General features: G+C 38.3%; 1 protein-coding gene across 4 annotated transcripts in view; it reads right to left on the bottom strand.

The window, feature by feature from the left end:
- Positions 1 to 18,727, bottom strand: part of LOC135674057 (zinc finger CCCH domain-containing protein 4-like) — a 70,162-nt gene extending 51,435 nt beyond the window's left edge. For 2 of the 4 annotated variants that reach the window (XR_010513490.1, XM_065183488.1), the window contains exons 1-5: positions 18,488 to 18,727; positions 12,122 to 12,308; positions 11,583 to 11,756; positions 11,039 to 11,186; positions 6,848 to 7,159 (exon numbers count right to left, since the gene is read on the bottom strand). Coding sequence is in view for 1 of the 4 variants with exons in the window: in XM_065183488.1 (XP_065039560.1) it covers positions 6,848 to 7,159; positions 11,039 to 11,186; positions 11,583 to 11,756; positions 12,122 to 12,308; positions 18,488 to 18,698 (1,032 nt within the window). In the remaining 3 variants the exon portion in view is untranslated. Of the gene's footprint in view, positions 1 to 6,847; positions 7,160 to 11,038; positions 11,187 to 11,582; positions 11,757 to 12,121; positions 12,309 to 18,455 lie in introns of all 4 variants that reach the window. The other 2 variants (XR_010513491.1, XR_010513492.1) reach the window with 2 other exon arrangements.
- Positions 18,728 to 19,488: the final 761 nt, after the last annotated feature.

Raw genomic sequence — 19,488 nt, 5'->3', positions numbered from 1 at the left:
CATAAGAAGTCTCCCTTTACTACAACGATGCTCACGGCTCCACGGCTCATCACAATGCCAACATAACCCCTTCGCATATCGCTCCCGAAGCTCTTCTCTTGTTGACCTCTTTGGTGTAGGGACTTGGTCGATAGTAGGGTGGGCTGAGGGCTTCAATATTACTGGTTGAAGAGTGACCCTAGTCCTCCGAGCTTCATGGTTCAATTGCTCCTCTTGATGTCGTGCGAAAGAGATGGCTGCCATAAGTGTATACGGTTGTCGTGCTTTAACTTCTCCTCGGATCTCCGGCTTCAAGCCCTCAATGAAGGTCCTCAATAACTGTTTTTGAGACCAATCACGAGTTTGATTAGATAACCTTTCAAACCTGGTTTGGTACTCCTGAATGGTGGAGGTTTGTCGGATCTTTGCTAGTTGTTCGTCAATATTCTCGTAATCGGTTGGTCTGAAGCGAATCAGCAGTCCTTCTTTGAATTGTCGCCATGAAAGGACTCCGTAAGTATGTTCAAACCAGTCAAACCACTGTATAGCATCCCCTTCAAGATGTATAGCTGCAATTTTCACCATAGATACATCTGTGGTTTTGTGGTACCGAAAATATCGCTCCGCGCGCGAGATCCAACCAATCGGGTCTCCTTCTTTCCATCTAGGGAAGTTCACTCTCATGCATGGATAGTTGGGGTCAGTCATATAGCCTCCCCTCCCTTGGAAGTCAACTATTTGGGCTGGGTATGATTGGGCAAAGCTCTCTCCTTGATTTGATTTCTTCGGGCTTAGTGGTCGGCCCAATCTGAGTTCAGTAAAGAGCATCCGAATCTTATCCTCCATTCGCACCTCCAAGGCTTCGAATTTAGCATTGATTACTTCCTTAGATGCCATAGTATATGCCCCCAAATCTCTCTTTTGTTGTTGGGTTAAAGGCATGTATAGGTTGAGAGAAGTGATGGTTGAAAGGGTTGGTGGATTAGTGGATGTAGGCTGCGGTTTAGGCTTGTTTTATGGCTGTTTTGGGTACAGTTTGAGGGTGTGGTTTAGTAGAGTTTTAGGGTTGTGGATGAAAGTTTTGGATCTATGGTAGATGGTAGCAAAGGTTTGACAGAAATCCGTAGAAGTTGCAGCAAGTATGTGCTGTCTTGTAAGAGTAGAATTGTCGTCGAAGAAACAACGGTTTCTCGACATAATTTCCACCAAAAACTTAAGAGAATTGAGGAGGGAATTGATAGCAAAATAACAGTTTATATGACAGCAAGGATATCTAATTTAATCAAGAAAATTTCGGCAGTATAACAGCAAGGAAATTGGTGCAAGTTGCAATTGCAGAATTGTCGTCGAAAAATTTCAGCGGGTTACGATGAAAATTTGCAGCAACATAAAATCATTTTTAGAGATGAATTTCTTAATAGATCAATCTTAGATGGAAGCCACGATGATCTATGAAGTGTATAAGAAATTTCATTCAAAAAAGATTGCAAATAGATGGGTTAAGGCAACGATATGCAGCTGAAATTTTCTGCAGCATAGATTTTCAAGTGCAGCAGATTGGACATATAAGATCAGTAGTTTATATTGAGAATTTTTCGATGAAACCAAAGGGAAATCTACTGTTATGAAGTGTCAAAGATGTCATAAAAATTTCGTAGAAATTTGGATAGAGAAAGCACAGTAGCAAGATCAAACAGATGGTGCTATGCGGCTTGAATTATGCAATTCAAGTGCAGCAGATTGGACATAAAAGATCAGTAGTTTATATTGAGAATTTTTTGATGAAACCAAAGGGAAATCCACTGTTAGGAAGTGTCAAAGATGTCATAAAAATTTTGTACAAATTTGGATAGAAAAAGCATAGTAGCAAGATCAAACAGATGGTGCTATGCGGTTGGAATTCTGCAATGTATCTTTCGTCGTAGAAATGAAAACTTTGTGACGAAAAGTTTATGCAGCAATATAGGAACATTTTTTTTTTTTTTTTGAATAAGGATAACTAATTTTGCAGCAGCAGTAAGGTAGGAAACCAGAACCTGTTGCAATTCACGGGGAGATCAAAGGATGATCCGTGGTGGTGGAGATGATGGCGGAATTCGGTGACGATCTTTTAAGCAATTGTGGGAATTGCTTTGGATGGTTGTAGAGGGTTGATAGATGGCTGTTGAAGGGCAGCGAGACGCCAAGAACGCTGCTCTGATACCAGGTGTTAGAACCCTTGCAGATTCTAAATTTGGGGTTGATCTCTTTAGGGGATCGGCCTCCTTGGAACTCTATAGGAGTTCCTCCCTCCAAGTTGCTGCTCAAAGACTGTAGAAAAGATTCATCTATTGCTTATCAAAAGAAGAGGAATACATGGCTATTTATAGGGTTTCTAAACCCTAACTCCTAATAGGACTCCTACTCAAGACTCCTACTTCTAACCAACTCATAATAGGACTTCTACTCAAGACTCATATTCCTTTAAAACTCCTAATTTATCTCTAAGAAACAACCTCCTAACCCTAGCCGGCCTCTTCACCTCTTTAATAGGAGTCGGCTTAGGTAGGTTTTACATAAATGTCCCTCTCAATTAGGACGCTCCTAGCTAGAGTCCTAACACCGAGCTTCTGAACTGAGTGTTAGGATCGGAGTGCACTAAGAGGGGGGGGTAAATTAGTGCAGCGGATTAAAATTTCGATTTTGGAAAAATCTTTCGTAAGATAAAAAACCGAACTCGGAAATGCTTATCTTGAAAGCGTGTTCGTAAAGGTGTGCAGCAAAAGTAATGAGGAAGTAAAGCACATATGAAGGTTTGTAGTAAGGTAAATAGTAATAAGTAAATGCAAACCAGAGAACACACCAATTTTAAAGTGGTTCGGTCAAATGACCTACATCCACTTGCGAGGCCCTCTTCGATGAGGCTCCCACCTTCCACTAGCAAATCTCTTGAAGGGGAAGGGTAAATACCCCTCTTACAACTCTTTACAAGCGGTTCACACTCTTACAAATTTTCAGCAAGAAAGGAGGTGAACACTCTAGCAAATTGAAAACAAGACTTGCTAAGACTTTTCTAAGACCTTTCTCTCAATCAATTGCTTCTCAAAAAGTTGTAATCTCAACTAAGAATTGAGGGGTATTTATAGGCCTAAAGAGGATTCAAATTAGGGCTCCAAAATTTGAATTCTCTTTGGTTCCCGATGCTGGCGGTGCCACCGCCTGTCAGTGTCTGACACTGACAGTGTACTGGCGGTGCCACCGCTTGGCTCTCAAGTGCTGGGCGATGCCACCGCCAGACTCTTTGGTTCACTAGTTGGGCTTTAAATTTAGCCCAAACCAAGTCTAATTTTGGACCCAGTTGACCCCTAACCAGGATATAGGATTTATCTTTTAATCCTAATCCTAATTACATGTGAACTATATAACTAAAAACATCCCAAGCAAGTTTTCAACCGCGAACGTCGAGTCTTGTTCCGGCGAGCTTTCCAACGAACTTCCGGCGGACTTCCGATATGACCTCGGATTTCTTCCGACGGACTCCCAGCAAGCTCCCGATCTTGTGATGACTTCAACGAGTAGCCAAGCCTTCTCGGTGATCTCCGCGAACCTCCGACGATCTCTTCAGCGAACTTCCGAAAATTCCAACAAGTTCCCGATTTCTTCTCGGTTGGTTCCGACAGCATCTCCGACAATTCTTCGGACTCTTAAACGTCCATCGAACTTGACTCCGGTATTCTTGCTTTATGTTTTCTGGTTATCGTAGTTAATCCTGCACACTTAACTCAATAATATGGATTAGATCAATTAATCCATCAATTGATTTTATTATCAAAATCCGAGATCCAACACTGAGCTCACTAAGATGAGGTTTGTTTGGCAACCGATGTCGAACATAGATTCGACATCACCAATGATCTCTTGTTTCACCTGGATCATTATAGTAAAGAGTTCTTCTAGAACTTTTGGACCAAAAGTCGAACTCGAGTATATAACCTTAGACCTTACGATGAGATACCGATGCAAGGTCGATGGAGTTGTCATCAATGATCGCAACTGCTATTCGCTAACTTTGATCATTCTTCTTTCACCTTTTCGAAAAGAGTTCCAGATGAACCTTCCAACACTTCTCATTGAGATTACAACAATTTTATAATGATCATATAAAAGATCACTTTTCCTCAAGGAGGATGAATTCTTACCATACTCAAAATTTTGCTTGGCCTTCCGCAATCTTCTCGCTGTAGTATCTAATCTTTCTTTCGATCACCATGATTGTCCCACCAGGGCCCGAGATGTCAAACACCTTGAAAAGGCTCAATTTGGTGTTGGTCTAACCATGTAGACCAATGGTATATTGAATGATTATTGAGTGGCCGTCAAGAGAAATCTGAAGCGCCATTGCTTGCTGTCGGAACTAGGTGGAGTAATCTTACACCGATTGCTTCGATTCTTGGCACATGTGATGTCATATTTTCGACCAATTTTCGATATAGGCCATCAAATGGAGTTCTTATCGGACGAGCCTTTTAAACTAACCCCAAGTCACCTCATCGTCGGTGTAAGATCAGAGTTACACATTCCACCATGCTAGAGCATGCCCAATCAACTTAAGTCACACAAGCACGACTTCATTGTTGTTGTACCCATAGAGAGTAAAATAGGTGTCAAGTTGATCAAGCCACACATCTAATACCTTAGCATCGATCGTATCATCATAGGATGATATGTCAATCTAAGCCTTAACTCAAAAGGGTCGAAGACTCACTTTTTTCATCGATATCACAACATCATTGTCGTTGTTGCCACAACATGCCTTCAACAAACCAATTTCAAAATTTGATGAGGATGGCTTTCTCCTTCGTTGTGATGTGTATATCTCCATCGTCTCTTGTTGTTGGGATGGCTTAGGATTGGAACCAACCTATCATGACCTCCATCTTTTGCAGAAGTCCACCAAGACTGTTGGATTGCTTGTTTCCATTATGGATGGCCTCTTTTCATCAATGATCGAAGTTGAAATTCCAACTAGTGTAATTTATCACCCGATGCTTTGTCTCTTTGCCTAGTGGTAACCATCCACAAGCGAGGAACGATGATATGAAAACAGCAGACCTGTATGAGCAATTCACGATGCATCTTGTGTTGTAGAAAACACAAAATCTAAAGGCAAAATCAATCTACTTTACTTTAAAATAGAGGTACCTAAAACAGAGAACTAAGCAAAGGCTTCTAGAGTGATAAAGGCTCGAACTTCTCGTGCGACAATCACGAACTATTTGGGTTACAAACTTGTCACCGAACTCTCCCTTTCTCTCCTTCATAGTTTATTGAGAGTTGCAGTAGCTATTATGCTACTGTTTGGAGAAGTTGTTGGACTCGAGATTACTAAGAGTTGTCACAAGTTAACTTTTCTTTCTCTTCTTCTGCTATCTTCTCCTCTTCTTGCTACTGTCAAAGGATCTTGGGAAGGCTACTAGGGAGCAACAACTTCTTGGAAGAATATTTGCAACAAACATGCTGCTACAGGAAGGTTGATGATTGTCAACTTATTCTTCGTTTTTCTCTCCTCTCTTCTCTCTTCGACTAGGACTTTGCTTAGGGCCAACTGGGACTTGAAGAGTGTCTAGTTTGGATTCGATGAGTTAAAGGGGTTGAGCATCCCCTTGTTTTATAGATGGAGGGATAGAGTCCTAGTTAGATTAGGACTCCCTCTTCATAATGTTCACTCCCTCTTCTTATTGCTTATAGGGGTGGAGTCCTAACTAGGTTAGGACTCTCTTCCTAGTCCTTTTATGGATGAAGTCCTACCTAGGTTAGGACTCCATTGCTAGGGTCGACGCCACAATTCTCTTCCTCAATTTGGTTGCCTACTCCTCTCCCAATCCGAGTGAGAATTGGATTGAGTTTGCTGCAGGTTGGAGTTGATCAAATCTGTCTTTTGGGCTTGGAATCGAGCTCGATTTGGGTTAAACAGGATTGAGATTTAATTAGAGTTCAACTCGAACTCTGAATGAGCTAAATCGGACTTTGACTGGAACTCGATTTACTCGAATGAGATTTACGTTGTGTTTGATCTGGTCTTTGAGCTCGGATTTAAGCTTGAACTTGGTTCGATTGAATCAGTATGGATTTAGAGTTTGACTTGAACTCCGGTTAAGTCGAATTAGAGTTTGACTTGAACTCAACTAGATCATTCCATATCACTTCCTCCATTGCCTTCTCTTTTTTCTCCAACTCCTCTTCTTCCTTTATCTTTTCATTCTTCTTCAACATATACCAATGTGTCATGTGTCGATACATCGGTTCCAGTCAGTATGTATGTATCGGTCCGACAAGATAATACCCACACTATATTGTTGTTATAATCCTTGTAACTTATAACCGGCACTAGAAGGCCTTTGTTGTGACTGTACATCTAATGCTTTAATACCAACTACATGCATGTGCCTTTGTTGTTAACTCACATCGATCCATTGGCATTAACTTTTTTTTTTAATAAAAAACTAGTAGTCCACTCTTACCCATCAACATGGAGATGAGGTATACATTAAACCAAGGTTTGCCGTACCGGACTGTACCGCCCGGTATGGGTGGTACGTACCGGTCCGACAGGCCAGCGGTACGCGGACCGCCCGTACCATACCGAGTACTGTAGCAGTGTGTAGTAACACTGTAGCAGTGTACAGTAGCACTGTATCAATGTACAGTGCTCGGTACACGTGAGTGTACCGCTCGGTACACCCAGGTGTACCGAGCGGTATACCGTACCGTACCGGTACCGAGCCCGGGTCGAAACGCCGGTATGGTACGGTACGGCGAACCTTGCATTAAACATTACAAGACAGAAATATAAATTCTAAGCAATAAGGAATTGATTTTTGTGGAGTACCTTGCGGTGAGACTTGCAAACTCTCATTGCCAATAGTGCTTGATTAGTATCAACACTTCGGTGAAGAATATGTACTTTGAATAACAAACTAAGAGGCCTTAAAAGTATCCATTGCTGCTCCAGGGAATAGTATGTTGGAAGAAAAACCAATATGCTCCTTTCAATGTCTGGTTCACTTTCATGGATATGCAATACCAACTTGTGAATAAGCGCATGTACTTCAGGTTTCATGTTTGCATTGGAAGAAGGGATCTGCCCTGGATTGCAAGATGATGACAATGAATCTGAATCCATTCCCAGAAGTACCGCAACCTGGTAGGCATATTTGCTTCATTTTTTTCTCAAATACGGCATGTTTTAAAGAAGAAATGTTCAGATGCAAGCTGCACTCAAATTGAGCTGAATATATAACAACCTACAACTAAGTGCAACTGCAGCTATAAGATCTATATAGACTTTATTGAAAAAACCCAAAAGAATATGAAGAATAAATATGATCCAATATAGTAGATGCACATTATACATTCATGTGGTTTATTACCGATGCTCTAGATGACTGACCTTTTGTGTGTTATAGAAGCATTTATGACTAGACATATTAAAGCAAGAAACAATTGCAAGAAAATTACAACATAGAAATCAAATGGATCTACATGTTGGCATTAACCAAGAGAGATTAACACTTTCACTACAGAAAAATAGTAAAAAAGAATTCAAAAGTCAACTTGTCACATCTCAATCTTGATCAAAAGGCTACATACTAAATGGAGCATATCAAAGGCTAACCTTAATTTGTATTTCAAGTTTTCACCAAGAAATTTTATGAGATTCAGATAACTTTTACCGATATAATGTCCTTGGTTTTCACCAAATCTAAAGATACAAAAAAATTGGACGGACAAAAAGTTCCCACAAGAAAAAAACTTTGTATCATCGAAATAAAAGTTTTATAAGACAATTGTCAAACCAACGATGTTTTATGGATTTGAGAATTAAACTATTAATAAGTAACATATACACAAATTTTATATCATCATATAAGAATATTGGGATGAATGTGTCAGTTATTATACAAAATAAGAAAAAATATAGTCTTTCGTGAATAATAAGTTGTAATATAAACAAATAATAAAATGAGAAAAAAATTAAAAATCATTCGGGCATATGTTAAGGAGACCTATAGATGTACATAGAAGAGGAACCAATTATTATTAATGATATATATAAGGAGAGGTAAGGGAAGACCCAAGAAGACTACTAAAAACTTCACATATATATTTAAACACTCTAAATTTAACTAAAGATATGGTTTTCTATATAAATCAATGGTAATAAAAGATTCATGTAACCAACAACAAATATTCAGGACATAGTGACTTACAATTATTGTCATCGTCGCCATTAAGGTATTGAACCCTTAATCCAAGATATATTAAGAATGTCAACTAGTTTGACCATAAAGATTTTTGACAATTAATATAGCAAGTCCTCACAAAAACCTTAAGACCAAATAAGCATGTCTTTGTTGTCAAGAACCAAGGTATAGAGTTTCGAATAATACCGCCCGATACGGGCGGTACGTACCGGTCCATCAGCTGACCGATACACGGACCGCTCATTACATATATATAATATATGTATATATATATATATTATACATTTTTTTTAAGGTGACATCGCATCGCCTCAGCAACATCGCCGAAAAAGGCAACGTCGCTCGTGAGGGAGAAGGAAAAAAAGGGACAGGATGTCACCTTTTATAAAAATATTTTATATATAAATATTATATATATATATATATGTATATATATAAACGAGGCAACGTCACCCCACCTAGGGAAGAGGGGGAAGAGAGAGGCGACGTCACCAAATTATATATATATATATATATATGTATGTATATATATATATATATGTATATGTATATGTATATATATATATGTATATATACATGTATATATGTATATATACATGTATGTATGTATATATACATGTATATATACATATATATCGAGCGATATACCGAACAGTATACCGCTCGATATACAGTATCGTACCATACCGAGCGAATGTCGAAACGTCAGTACGGTACGATATTTCAAACCTTGTCATGAACAAATAACTATACAAATAAGTTTTCTGTTCCCAAGCATATAAAGTTCATATAAATGACGATATCTAGGATGTGGCAGTTACACTTGAAAATTTTCAGGAGTGGTGTCACCTCTCAAGAAACCTGTTGTGCATGGGTCTTTAAACATCAGATCTTAGTGAGGTAGCAAACTCTTGGAAAACTTTCAGGGTTGATTTACCTACTAAATTGTTCTTTTATATCGAAGATCAGTTTCGAGCACGTACAAGGGATTTATAGTAAAGATCATAGCGAGCTCTTTAAGAGCATTAATTAGCACCATTAAGTCCTCATGGCACAAGTTCTTAAATAGATAGGCTTGTTTATGACAAGTTTGTGATCTATCAAAGGTTTCAGTGGTGCAAGGCATGTCAATACTTTTCAATTTGTGGAATTGTAACAATAACTCAGTATATGCTTATCTTAATTATTTCTGTTTTTTAATTATTTATAGAGGTCAGCTTGCGTTCATTGAACCTTTGCAAACCCTGCATTGCCAAGGCTTCGAGCTCTGGGTTTTCTTTTTTGTTAAAGAAATTTCAGTTTAATAAAAAAAATTACTGATTTAGATTACAATTTCAATTGATTTGAGTTAGTATTTTTTGTAAAAAATGATCATTAGTTGATCTAAGTGACAAAGACTGTCGCTTCTGCATTTGAGGGACAATTTCGTGAACAGGGATTTATATCATGCATAAAGCAATCTACTGCTCAGGGTAGACAGTACTCGAATTTACAAACATGTGATTCATTCTATGGTTTAAGCTTCTTGTTTTCTTCTTATCCTCTATCTATAATATCCACGTTTTTTTCTCTTTTTCCGTGCTTTTTTTTTTCCTGTTCCTAGCATGATCCAACCATCAAGCTAGTGCATTCATCCACTCGTAACAAGATATCAGCCTACCTTTGCACTTGTTCAAGCCTTATCTCCACCATTCTTGAGCCCCAACCCTTTAACATCCATCAATCATCAAGGCTCACCAACAGAGATATACCAATTCATCCATGTACTGAAATAAGGTCTTGAACCATCCTGAAAGTGCTTCAACACACTCTTCACAATATATGTCTGCTCTAAACTGGTCAACATACCATACTGGATGTCTGATCCAGCTTGAGCTAACCTGGCATGTATCAGCACTCAGTGATAAAAAGCTTTCATCACAAAAAGCCAACATCTAGGATATCTTACTGTTTATGATCAACATAATAGAGGTATAAAAAAATGCATCTGCTTGCAAAAGAATTGCTTAAGAAAAAACAATTATGTGGGCCTTCTTTGAATTGAGAGTTGGAGAATAACCATTAGGTACCACAAAAAATGATATAGGCTGGCCTTTGAGAATGTTTTCGAGTTTGATACAAATTGATTCCTATCTGTGACTAACTTGGTCTCAAGCCACCTAACAGGAAGCACATGAGTACTACAAATTCCATTTCTAGGCCATCATATCTAGAAAATCACTAAAAGAATTAGGTGAACCAAATCGATCAACAAATACCACATAGAATTATTTTTCAGTAGTCAAGGCAAGTTCCTAGATCCTACAGACTGCAACAACACATGCTATATATGCTCCCTTCAAAGATATTTCCATTGCACCATATAATGGGTAATCCACTAAACAAGAGGGACAACAACTCTCGCTATCACCCTCTATTTTTTTTGTTGGCTGGAAGAACCAAGTATCACTGTTGGAGCTATCACAAAGTAGGTATTTGCTACCACAAGACTTGTCTACTAATTTAAGCAGTAAATTGTTGGCCAAATCTCAGGAGACCTTCCAGAAGTCGTAAATCTCCTGGTCATTTAAATGTGAAATCACAATCATGAGCTAAAAAATGGTAATTTCTAAGGCAAGAAAGAATCTAAGAATGACACTTTGACATCCTCAAGCACAATCAGCATCTTTAACTATATGGATCATGAATGTCACTTATTCTTCCAAATGAGATTTAGAAATTTTGCCTGTCCGCTAAGCAATTATATAATAACTCCAAACCAATAATCAATTGTTAAACCAACATAAATAAGACAAAATGATAGAAATGTAAAGTACCTGATCAAGATATAGAACCTTTCTCTGAAAGATGCTATGCTGTGGGGCATTAGGAATTGCGATCACTTCCACTCTTTCATCCCTACCAAGGTCTTTGAAGTAATCCTTGTATCTTGTAATATCAGCTGTGGCAGACATCAAAACAACCCTACATGTAAACAAAATAGTATCAGAAATATTATCGATAGGAGAGATACCAAAATTAAATGGTTAAAAGCATAATGTTCTAATCACAGTAGTTGAATGTTCTATACAAAAGAATCCATAGTGTGAAATTCAACCAGATATGCTTTTGAAAAAAAATTAGCATCATCTAACCAAGGATTGTGGTTTCAAGGCATAAAGTGCCTCCCAAAATGGAATGTACTGTATCATGTCAATAAACATACAACTGCCATCTGGCAGAGAGCAAAAATTGGTATGGCCATGTACTGGACATATTCCATTGTGTGGCTCAAGCCAACTAGCAGAACAATCCTTGCATATTTAGTATAGGCTATAATATGATAGTTGGAGAAAAGAAAAAGCAGCACATGGTCCTAACCTCATATCATTGTTTTTCATCATAAGTTGCTTCACACAGGTGAGAAGAAGATCTGATTCCACCGACCGTTCATGCACTTCATCAAGAATTATAACTTTATATTTTAGGGCAGTCAATCCCTTATCACGCATTTGTTCCAATACAACACCAGCAGTCTTGAAAACAATTTTTGATCTGTCACATGATAGTTAAAGAAAAAGTAAAGCATCTTAGAATTTAACACCAAGCGAAAAAAAAAAAACAGGCTGACAATGTAATATAGCAACCTTTGCGAAATGGTTAAGTTCATGATGAAAGTAATACAAATCAGAAAAGTCATAACATTAAAGAATTTAGAAACCAAACAAGAAAAAGTAGCACATATGTAAGTTCTTGTCCACATTAAACATGAGCTATTTGCATTTTCTTATCAATAAGGATGACTTAGAACACAGGTCAAAGGTTTTGGCAGAACAGATTATCTTTTGGTACATGATCACAGTATTATTTATCATTGCAATGTAATTAGTGCTAATACATGTCAAGGAAAGATTGAGTACCTAGTCGAACTGATGTCGGAGACATTTGAATGGCCTATGTGATATCCAACCTCACTTCCAACTTCACAGTTACGAGCTTGAGCTATCATTCTAGCTATTGCCACGACTGCAAATCTTCTAGGTTGTGTACATAATATGGGTTCGATATTCTCTTCAAGGAGGAACTGTGGAACTTGGGAGCTCTTTCCTTTAATATAATAAAATGGCAATGCATAAAATAAAGGAAAAAAGAAAAAAAATACAAACTAGAAAGTAATTGTACACATAGCAAGATCAATCCAGCAATAAACAATTTATTAGGTAGTTGGGGAAATAAGAAGCTCAGTAATGTTAAGAATTTGAGATGTTTTTTTGCATTTCGGCACCAATTATGGCAAAAAATGGTAACAAACCTAGTCTAGAAATTGGGAGCTGCATTATAATCTTGATATGCAATCTCTTTTTTTTTTCAAACCCGGCAGATTAGATTAGCTATATTAAAGCATTACAAAAGACACCCGTAGTATCGGAGTGTAAGAAAAAACTCAGCCAAGAGGGCCACTCCCATCTCCAAAATATAAAAGACTGAGACTCCCTAGCATATCTGGCCAACCAGTTGGCCACTTCATTTCCCTACCTATACACATGGGAAAGGTTATATACATCCATCAAGTCCAACAAATTCCAAATATGCAAAACAACATTTCTAATGGATCATAGAGTTTATCAAAACAACATTGATATGCAATATTTTAATAAGGTTTTGCTTAGTTAATAATTTCATTAATCTGATTAGTTGTAAGTTTATTAAAGAATTGCATATGATGAATTGATGACTTATTGTAGATACAATGAAACTTAAAGAGGATGTTAAAAATTCATAATTCATGTCAGATAGCAGTATATAAAGAAAAAAATATATCTGACTCCATTTAATTTGAAATTGTATGATTGAAGGTTTCTATTATGATACTCACCAAGAAAGTCCTATATTTACTTCTAAACTAAAATCATAATAATAGTTGAATGATGAATTAACTGTTTGACCAACTAAGAAAGCAAATGAAAGAGTTTAGATCTCATAGTCAACAACAATAAAACTAAAGTCTCAAATATTTGGGATCGAGTCGATCGACTACATGGACCTTTTCGTCGCCATTGCTTCGTTGAGATTTGAAAAATTAGATCTCACAGTAGGAAACATTAATCATTAACATGACTTATTTGTTCTTGTGAAACCTTTCTGACTACTCATGAATTCAATGGCTGTTACACCTATGATGGAAACTTAGTCGGTTGCTTGCATGCTATAACTAACTATAAGAAACGTGTACAATGACTTTTTGTAGCTTTTTCAAGACAGTTTTTCTAAATATCTGTCTCAAATACATCAAACTCTGTTTTCATATTTTACTATTAGAATGTATATTTCAGACACTCAAAAAACAGAATTAAAAAGAAAGGGGGGATTTTTAAACTCCAAAATCATGTTTTCTTTCCTGATAGATTAAATGAATGTGGCCAATCAGCAAACTAGTGTACCCACTTTCCTATCTCACCTTTCTTTTGGCAGTAACCTATCACATTTTCCCATATCTGAGAGCCCTTTGTTTCTCTTCATTTTTCTCCTTTTTCTTCTTTTTTTTTTTTTCTGTCTTCCCTCTCTTTTTTCTACTCCAACTAACCCCAACCCCCTCATGTTATCTTTTTTTTTTTTCTATTGAACTTCTACTTCCACTCATTTCACCTAAATTTAACCATCACTTCATACCAAGGTTCGTAATTTCGTACCGTACCGGAGTATCGAGTTCAGCTCGATATAGAACGGTACGAGTATACCAAGCGGTACATTCAAGTGTACCGCTCGATATATATATATATATATATATATATATATATATATATATATATATATATATATATATATATATATATATATATATATATATATATATATAATAAAAAAGTTCAAAAATAAAAAGAGAGGCAGCATCGCCTCGTTACTTCTGCTCGGTTTCTTCTCCCCTCGAAGCCTGGGCAATTTCTTCTCCCTACGAGAAGTCGCCAACATTGCCTCATTTCTTCTGCCCGAGTGGGGAGAAGAAACGATTTCTTATTTCTTCTGCTCGTTTTCTTCTCCTCGCAAAGCCTCGGTGACGCTACTGAGGCTTCTTCTCCCCGCGTGGATGAGGAGAAGTCACCGACAATACCGAGGCATCGTCGCCTCAAACGAGGAGGAGGCGACATATCATCTGCAGCATCCTGCGAGGGAGGATAGTGACGGATCGGGATCGTCGAGAGATAGTGACGTCAGATCTCCAAGTTCTCCCTTTTCTTCTCTCTTCCTCCTTCGATTGTCATCGATCGATTTCGGATAGTAACGAGACGGAAACAGCCCCTATCTGCGATACCGCCCGGTAGTGGGCATCCGCGTACCGATCTGCTAGCGGACCGATACATACTACCCAGTACAAGCGATATCATTCAAAATTAAAAACCTCGCTTCATACCTTATGACCTATGGAGATCAACTCCTTCATGCCTTTTTAATTTTTGGCAAAATCACTATATATTTAAAATGATAAATTTAATATTTGAGATAAAATGAAGGAATTTGCAAAGAGAATGGCATCAATGTTGATGCATATCAACAAAGTTGATGTTATCTCTCAAGTTAGTTTAATGTTATGTCTCAAGTTAGTTTATCTTTCCTGTTTCGTTATTCTTTATGCAGTATCATAACAGTTTGAAATTTATTGCATATAGAATAATTTTGCGAAATGTCAAAATTATAGGTTTTTATAGGCAATAGTCATCTTGTATCGGAGATGCATTCAATTCTAAATCTATAGTTATCCATCAGGAAGAAAAGAAAATTTCTTACATTGCAATTTCTAATTAGATCCTGAACCAATATGGTTGATGGTGACTAATTTAATATCTTTGGATAAAATGAAAACTAATCTCCAATAAAATCATTGCAATTGAGGAAGATAATTTCTCCAATCAAGTATCGACCAGGAATGAGGACTTCAAAATACATAGGAGCTTGAATAAAATTAGATCTTTCAGCATCAATCAGCAACATGAAAGATGTAATAGATTTCTTTTTGTTATTTTTCTTCCTTTACTTTCCTTACTATTTTGTACGTGGAATGTCTATAAAGGGCTTGTAAAGTTTGCTACATATTGGTAGAAGAAGAAATTCTTGATTTCTGACAAATGCTCGAGTGGTGAAAATATATGTTATATTTACAAGTACAATGGACTCAAAACCAGGGTTTTGAATACTGGTCCGTATCGGCATACTGAGCTCTACTCGATACGATACGTACATGTATATACTGTCGGTACGCTAGGGCGTACCGATGGTATACCCTAAAACCGTAAAAATACCTTCAGCTACCACACCAGGGCATACCGATCGATATGCCTCGGTAACGGTCGAAATCCGAGGCGATATCTATCAGTACGCCTCGGTACCAGTCAAAACACTAGTATTGCCTAGTAGAGGATGGTCCGTGTACCGATATCCTCTCGGACCAGTACATACCACCCATACCGAGCAGTACACATCAAAATTGAGAACCCTGCTTGAAACTAGTCCGTAATAAATTCTTTGTCCAACATCTGAAACCCACGGTATGAGCAAATGGTTTTGAATATTGGTGAGACCCCTAAATACCTATCAACAAGGTTCTCCATACCACTCAACAACATGTACCAATCCAATAAGGGACCAATATGGGTAGTACATCAATATGCCCCCATATACCATGTGTCGACATGTTTGGTATGACTCGGTATAGCTTGGTATGTACCACACCAACAACTAATCGGTACATCGATACGGACTGTTAAAGTGAACCATGCCTATCAATCTGTATTTATCGGTTGGCGTCAAGCACCAATAACAAACCATAAAATTTGACACCCATTGATTTAATTTGTTGTGATTATTTTCAGATATTAAGTAGAGTTTGATATATCACCCTATACACTATTTCCAAACTAGACCAACAATTTGTTGAAACTAATAATGGGTTAATATTTAACACCATGGTATAAACCACATTCCATCCTACGATCTGATCCTCCTTTTGTAATTCATGTGCAAAGCATTATACACTTTGACCCACCACTTGTATTTATTGGCCAAAAACCCAAAAGGACTACTTTGACTCTAACTTTTATAGAAATGTTGCCTTTTCATAAAGACCAATTAGCAGTTCATCAAAGACAACTTAGATGAACAACAAAATATTAGAGGGTAAACATGGTAGTCTGATAGATTGACACGGATTAGTAATATTCGTCCAACTTTATATGGGTTCGACCAGCATCTGCCCTGACCTAGGCTAGTCAATCATACAGGATAAATGCAGAAAAAGTACCATGGTCTGTGATAATCTCCTTCACAACAGAAACTCAGTCTATATTGTCTTGTTAATTTCTTTTCTTGTATAATTTAACATTCAAGCAGCAGCTACTGTGAGCAATCAGAATGTTCTTCAAGGTAGCAGAGGTTACAGCCCTCTCCTAACTACTTCCTTGATCCTATATCAACACAGAAAAGAACTAAGAAAAATTAAAAATTGTTCTCTTTCTTTTACCTTTTTTAATGATCACATCACGATTTTTGTACTCATACTTTTTAATTGAACAACCTGCATGATTACAATGTAGCATGATTTTTGTAACAATCATTCAATTGAACATCTAGCATAAATGTAATTGTAAAAAGTTTATTTTTTAAAAAGAAATCTATGTTGATTTTACAGCTTTGCTGCCTTCTGATAATCATAAACATGAGCTACAACAGCAAAAACGAATACCATCAATAAATTTTGTGCCAAATCTCTTTGGTTAAAACTAAAAGATTAGCTTTTAAGTTAGATTAACATTTTTTTGGATTGAACATCTTTATTATTTTTAACTTTAGCAAATTACTTCTTTTTTCTTTTGTTTATATCAGTGATTTAAAAAGGCGCTCGGGCGAGGCGAGACAAGGCCCAAGCGCCTCGCTAAACTTCCAGGTGGTGCGCTTCAAAGAGGCGCCGCCTTTTGAAGCGCGCCGCATGGGCGCTCGCCCGAGCCTAGGCGCTGGGCGCTTCGGGCGAGCGCCTGGGTTAAACCAGGCGACCGAACCAGGATTTTAGGTCAGGTTCGGTCTCCGGTGGTTAGTTGGTTCAATCGAACCAACTAAAACCGATATCAGCTATCGCTGCCCAACCCTAACCTTGCTCGTTGCCGCTCCCGCACCCGTTGCTCGCCGCTGTCGCTGCTCGCAACCGCTGCCGCTCCCGCTCCTGCTCCTGCTCCCGTTGCTCGCTGCTGCCGCTATCGCCGCTCCCGCTCCCGCTACCTCCTTACATTCTCGCTCCCGATGCCGCTGCCTCCTTACTCTCCCGCTCCGGCTCCCCCCGCCGCTTCCTCTTTTCTCAGTCAGCGATCAACACCCCCTTACACTCTTCCTTCTTCTCCTTCTGTATATTGTTAACAATATACAACAGTATACTATTAACAGTATACTGTATACTATTAATATTGTTAGGTTTATTTAAAATTATTAATTTTAAATAATTATATTTATTAATTATATTATATATTTTTATATTTTAGTACCTCGTTTCGCTCGGGTGAGCGCCTACCGCCTCGGGCATTTTTAGACCTTAACGCCTTTTTGGCACCTAGCGCTTTTTAAATCACTGATTTATATTTATTCTAGAATGACTTTTTGTGCTTACAAGGGGGACTATGATATAAGAAAAGGGCTATAAAATGAAGAATGAAACTTCACTGAACCAACAATCTTTGTCTTAAAACGGGCATCGTCACATCCCCTTTTTCTACTCCCATCATCAAGAAAATATACTTAAGCATCGCCATCATTGTCTTAAAACAAAATTTATCCTCGAGAAGCAGCTTTACCCCAACCAATAGCAAACAAAAACCTAAAGACTGAACCAACAATCTTTCTCGCATCTACCCTGTAGTAGGATCAGTAAATACTCCTCGTTACCAAAGCGACAAACATCACTTCGGTACTCATGTAAACCCGAACCCCCATGCTTTTCCTTTACCGTTTACTTCTCAAAACCACGGTCAAAGAACTCAATGTCAACACAAGCAGGAATGTTATTGATGGCATCCACATTGCCATGGTTTAAGAAATCAAACTTCTATATAGAAAGAAGAAACATCTCTAACGTAATCATTCAGTAGTCAAAGAATCACAGGTTTTCTCTCAAACGACGCGATTCTACGAAACAAAAGGCGAATTGCAACAGCATATAAACAAGGAACAGTAGCAGGAGACCTAAGACACCGACGACGAAAGTTCGATCGATCATACATCATCCATAGAAGATGGCATTGAGATTATACCGCAGCCGGTGTCACCGATGATAAGAGTCACCCGATTCCCCAGAATCTTGGCGACGATCTTGTCCCGTAAAGCCATCACCGGGAGCGGCGGACGGCCATCGGTGACTGTGGCTAGGACGGAGGAAGACGGCGACGACGCCACCGAGGAGGTCTCCCCGTTTCTGACCATTCTTCGAGGCGAAGCAAATGAAGTAAAAAAGGTCAGAAACATAAAGGCCCAGGGGAAGATATTTTATGGAGGGGATGCGAAACGATGCATCACCTCCTACGCCACTTTCCTCCCGCCTTTCCTTTTGAAGCATCGCGGTAAGTTTCCTCCGAGCTCTCGTTTAATGTTATCTTGAACAAAAGTATGTTGACATATAATTAATCTTTAAATACTTACCATTCGAGCTGTGACGTGTGGTGGTTGCAAATTAGATGGAAGTTATAATTGGATTTGGTTATCTCTTATGCATCCACGGATCACCACCTTCTCCTTCTTTCTATTGAAAAATTATCTTATCTATAATATTTAAATATTTATATATTTTAAAATATATCTTCGTTTCTAAATACTATGTACAAGTATGTACATGTGCAAGCCAGCAAACTTGTTAAGATAAATGTTTCGATAGAGATACGGCTGGGGATGTGGCGAGTCGCCGGCGACTGCAACGTATCCCTCGCTTGCTTGATGGGCACCACCTGTGACGCCCGTGCCTGTGGTCGTTCGTGAGTCCTGTAACATGAGCACCGCTCCTAACTTTCCGACTCACGGAGCACGTTAAGGTTTGAGAGTTGGCTTTGGCACTTTGGAGCAGCAGAGATGCTGCTTCGTAACAATAGTTGTCCTAAACCCTAGTGATTTACCCTCGATTAATTTCATTTCAATCTCATGATTGGATGAAGCGGGGAGCCAACAAGCGTTTCCCACGTAGATACCGTCGTTCTCGCCAATAGCGCGCGGCAGGTGAAAAAGTTGGCTCAAGACGTAACGGTGAATGAAAAGTTTCTGGGTT

Source organism: Musa acuminata, chromosome BXJ1-5 (assembly GCF_036884655.1).
Source record: "Musa acuminata AAA Group cultivar baxijiao chromosome BXJ1-5, Cavendish_Baxijiao_AAA, whole genome shotgun sequence".
Taxonomy (NCBI): domain Eukaryota; kingdom Viridiplantae; phylum Streptophyta; class Magnoliopsida; order Zingiberales; family Musaceae; genus Musa; species Musa acuminata.
The sequence above is the reverse complement of the archived record's forward strand: the minus strand, read 5'-3'. Positions and strand labels throughout refer to the sequence as shown.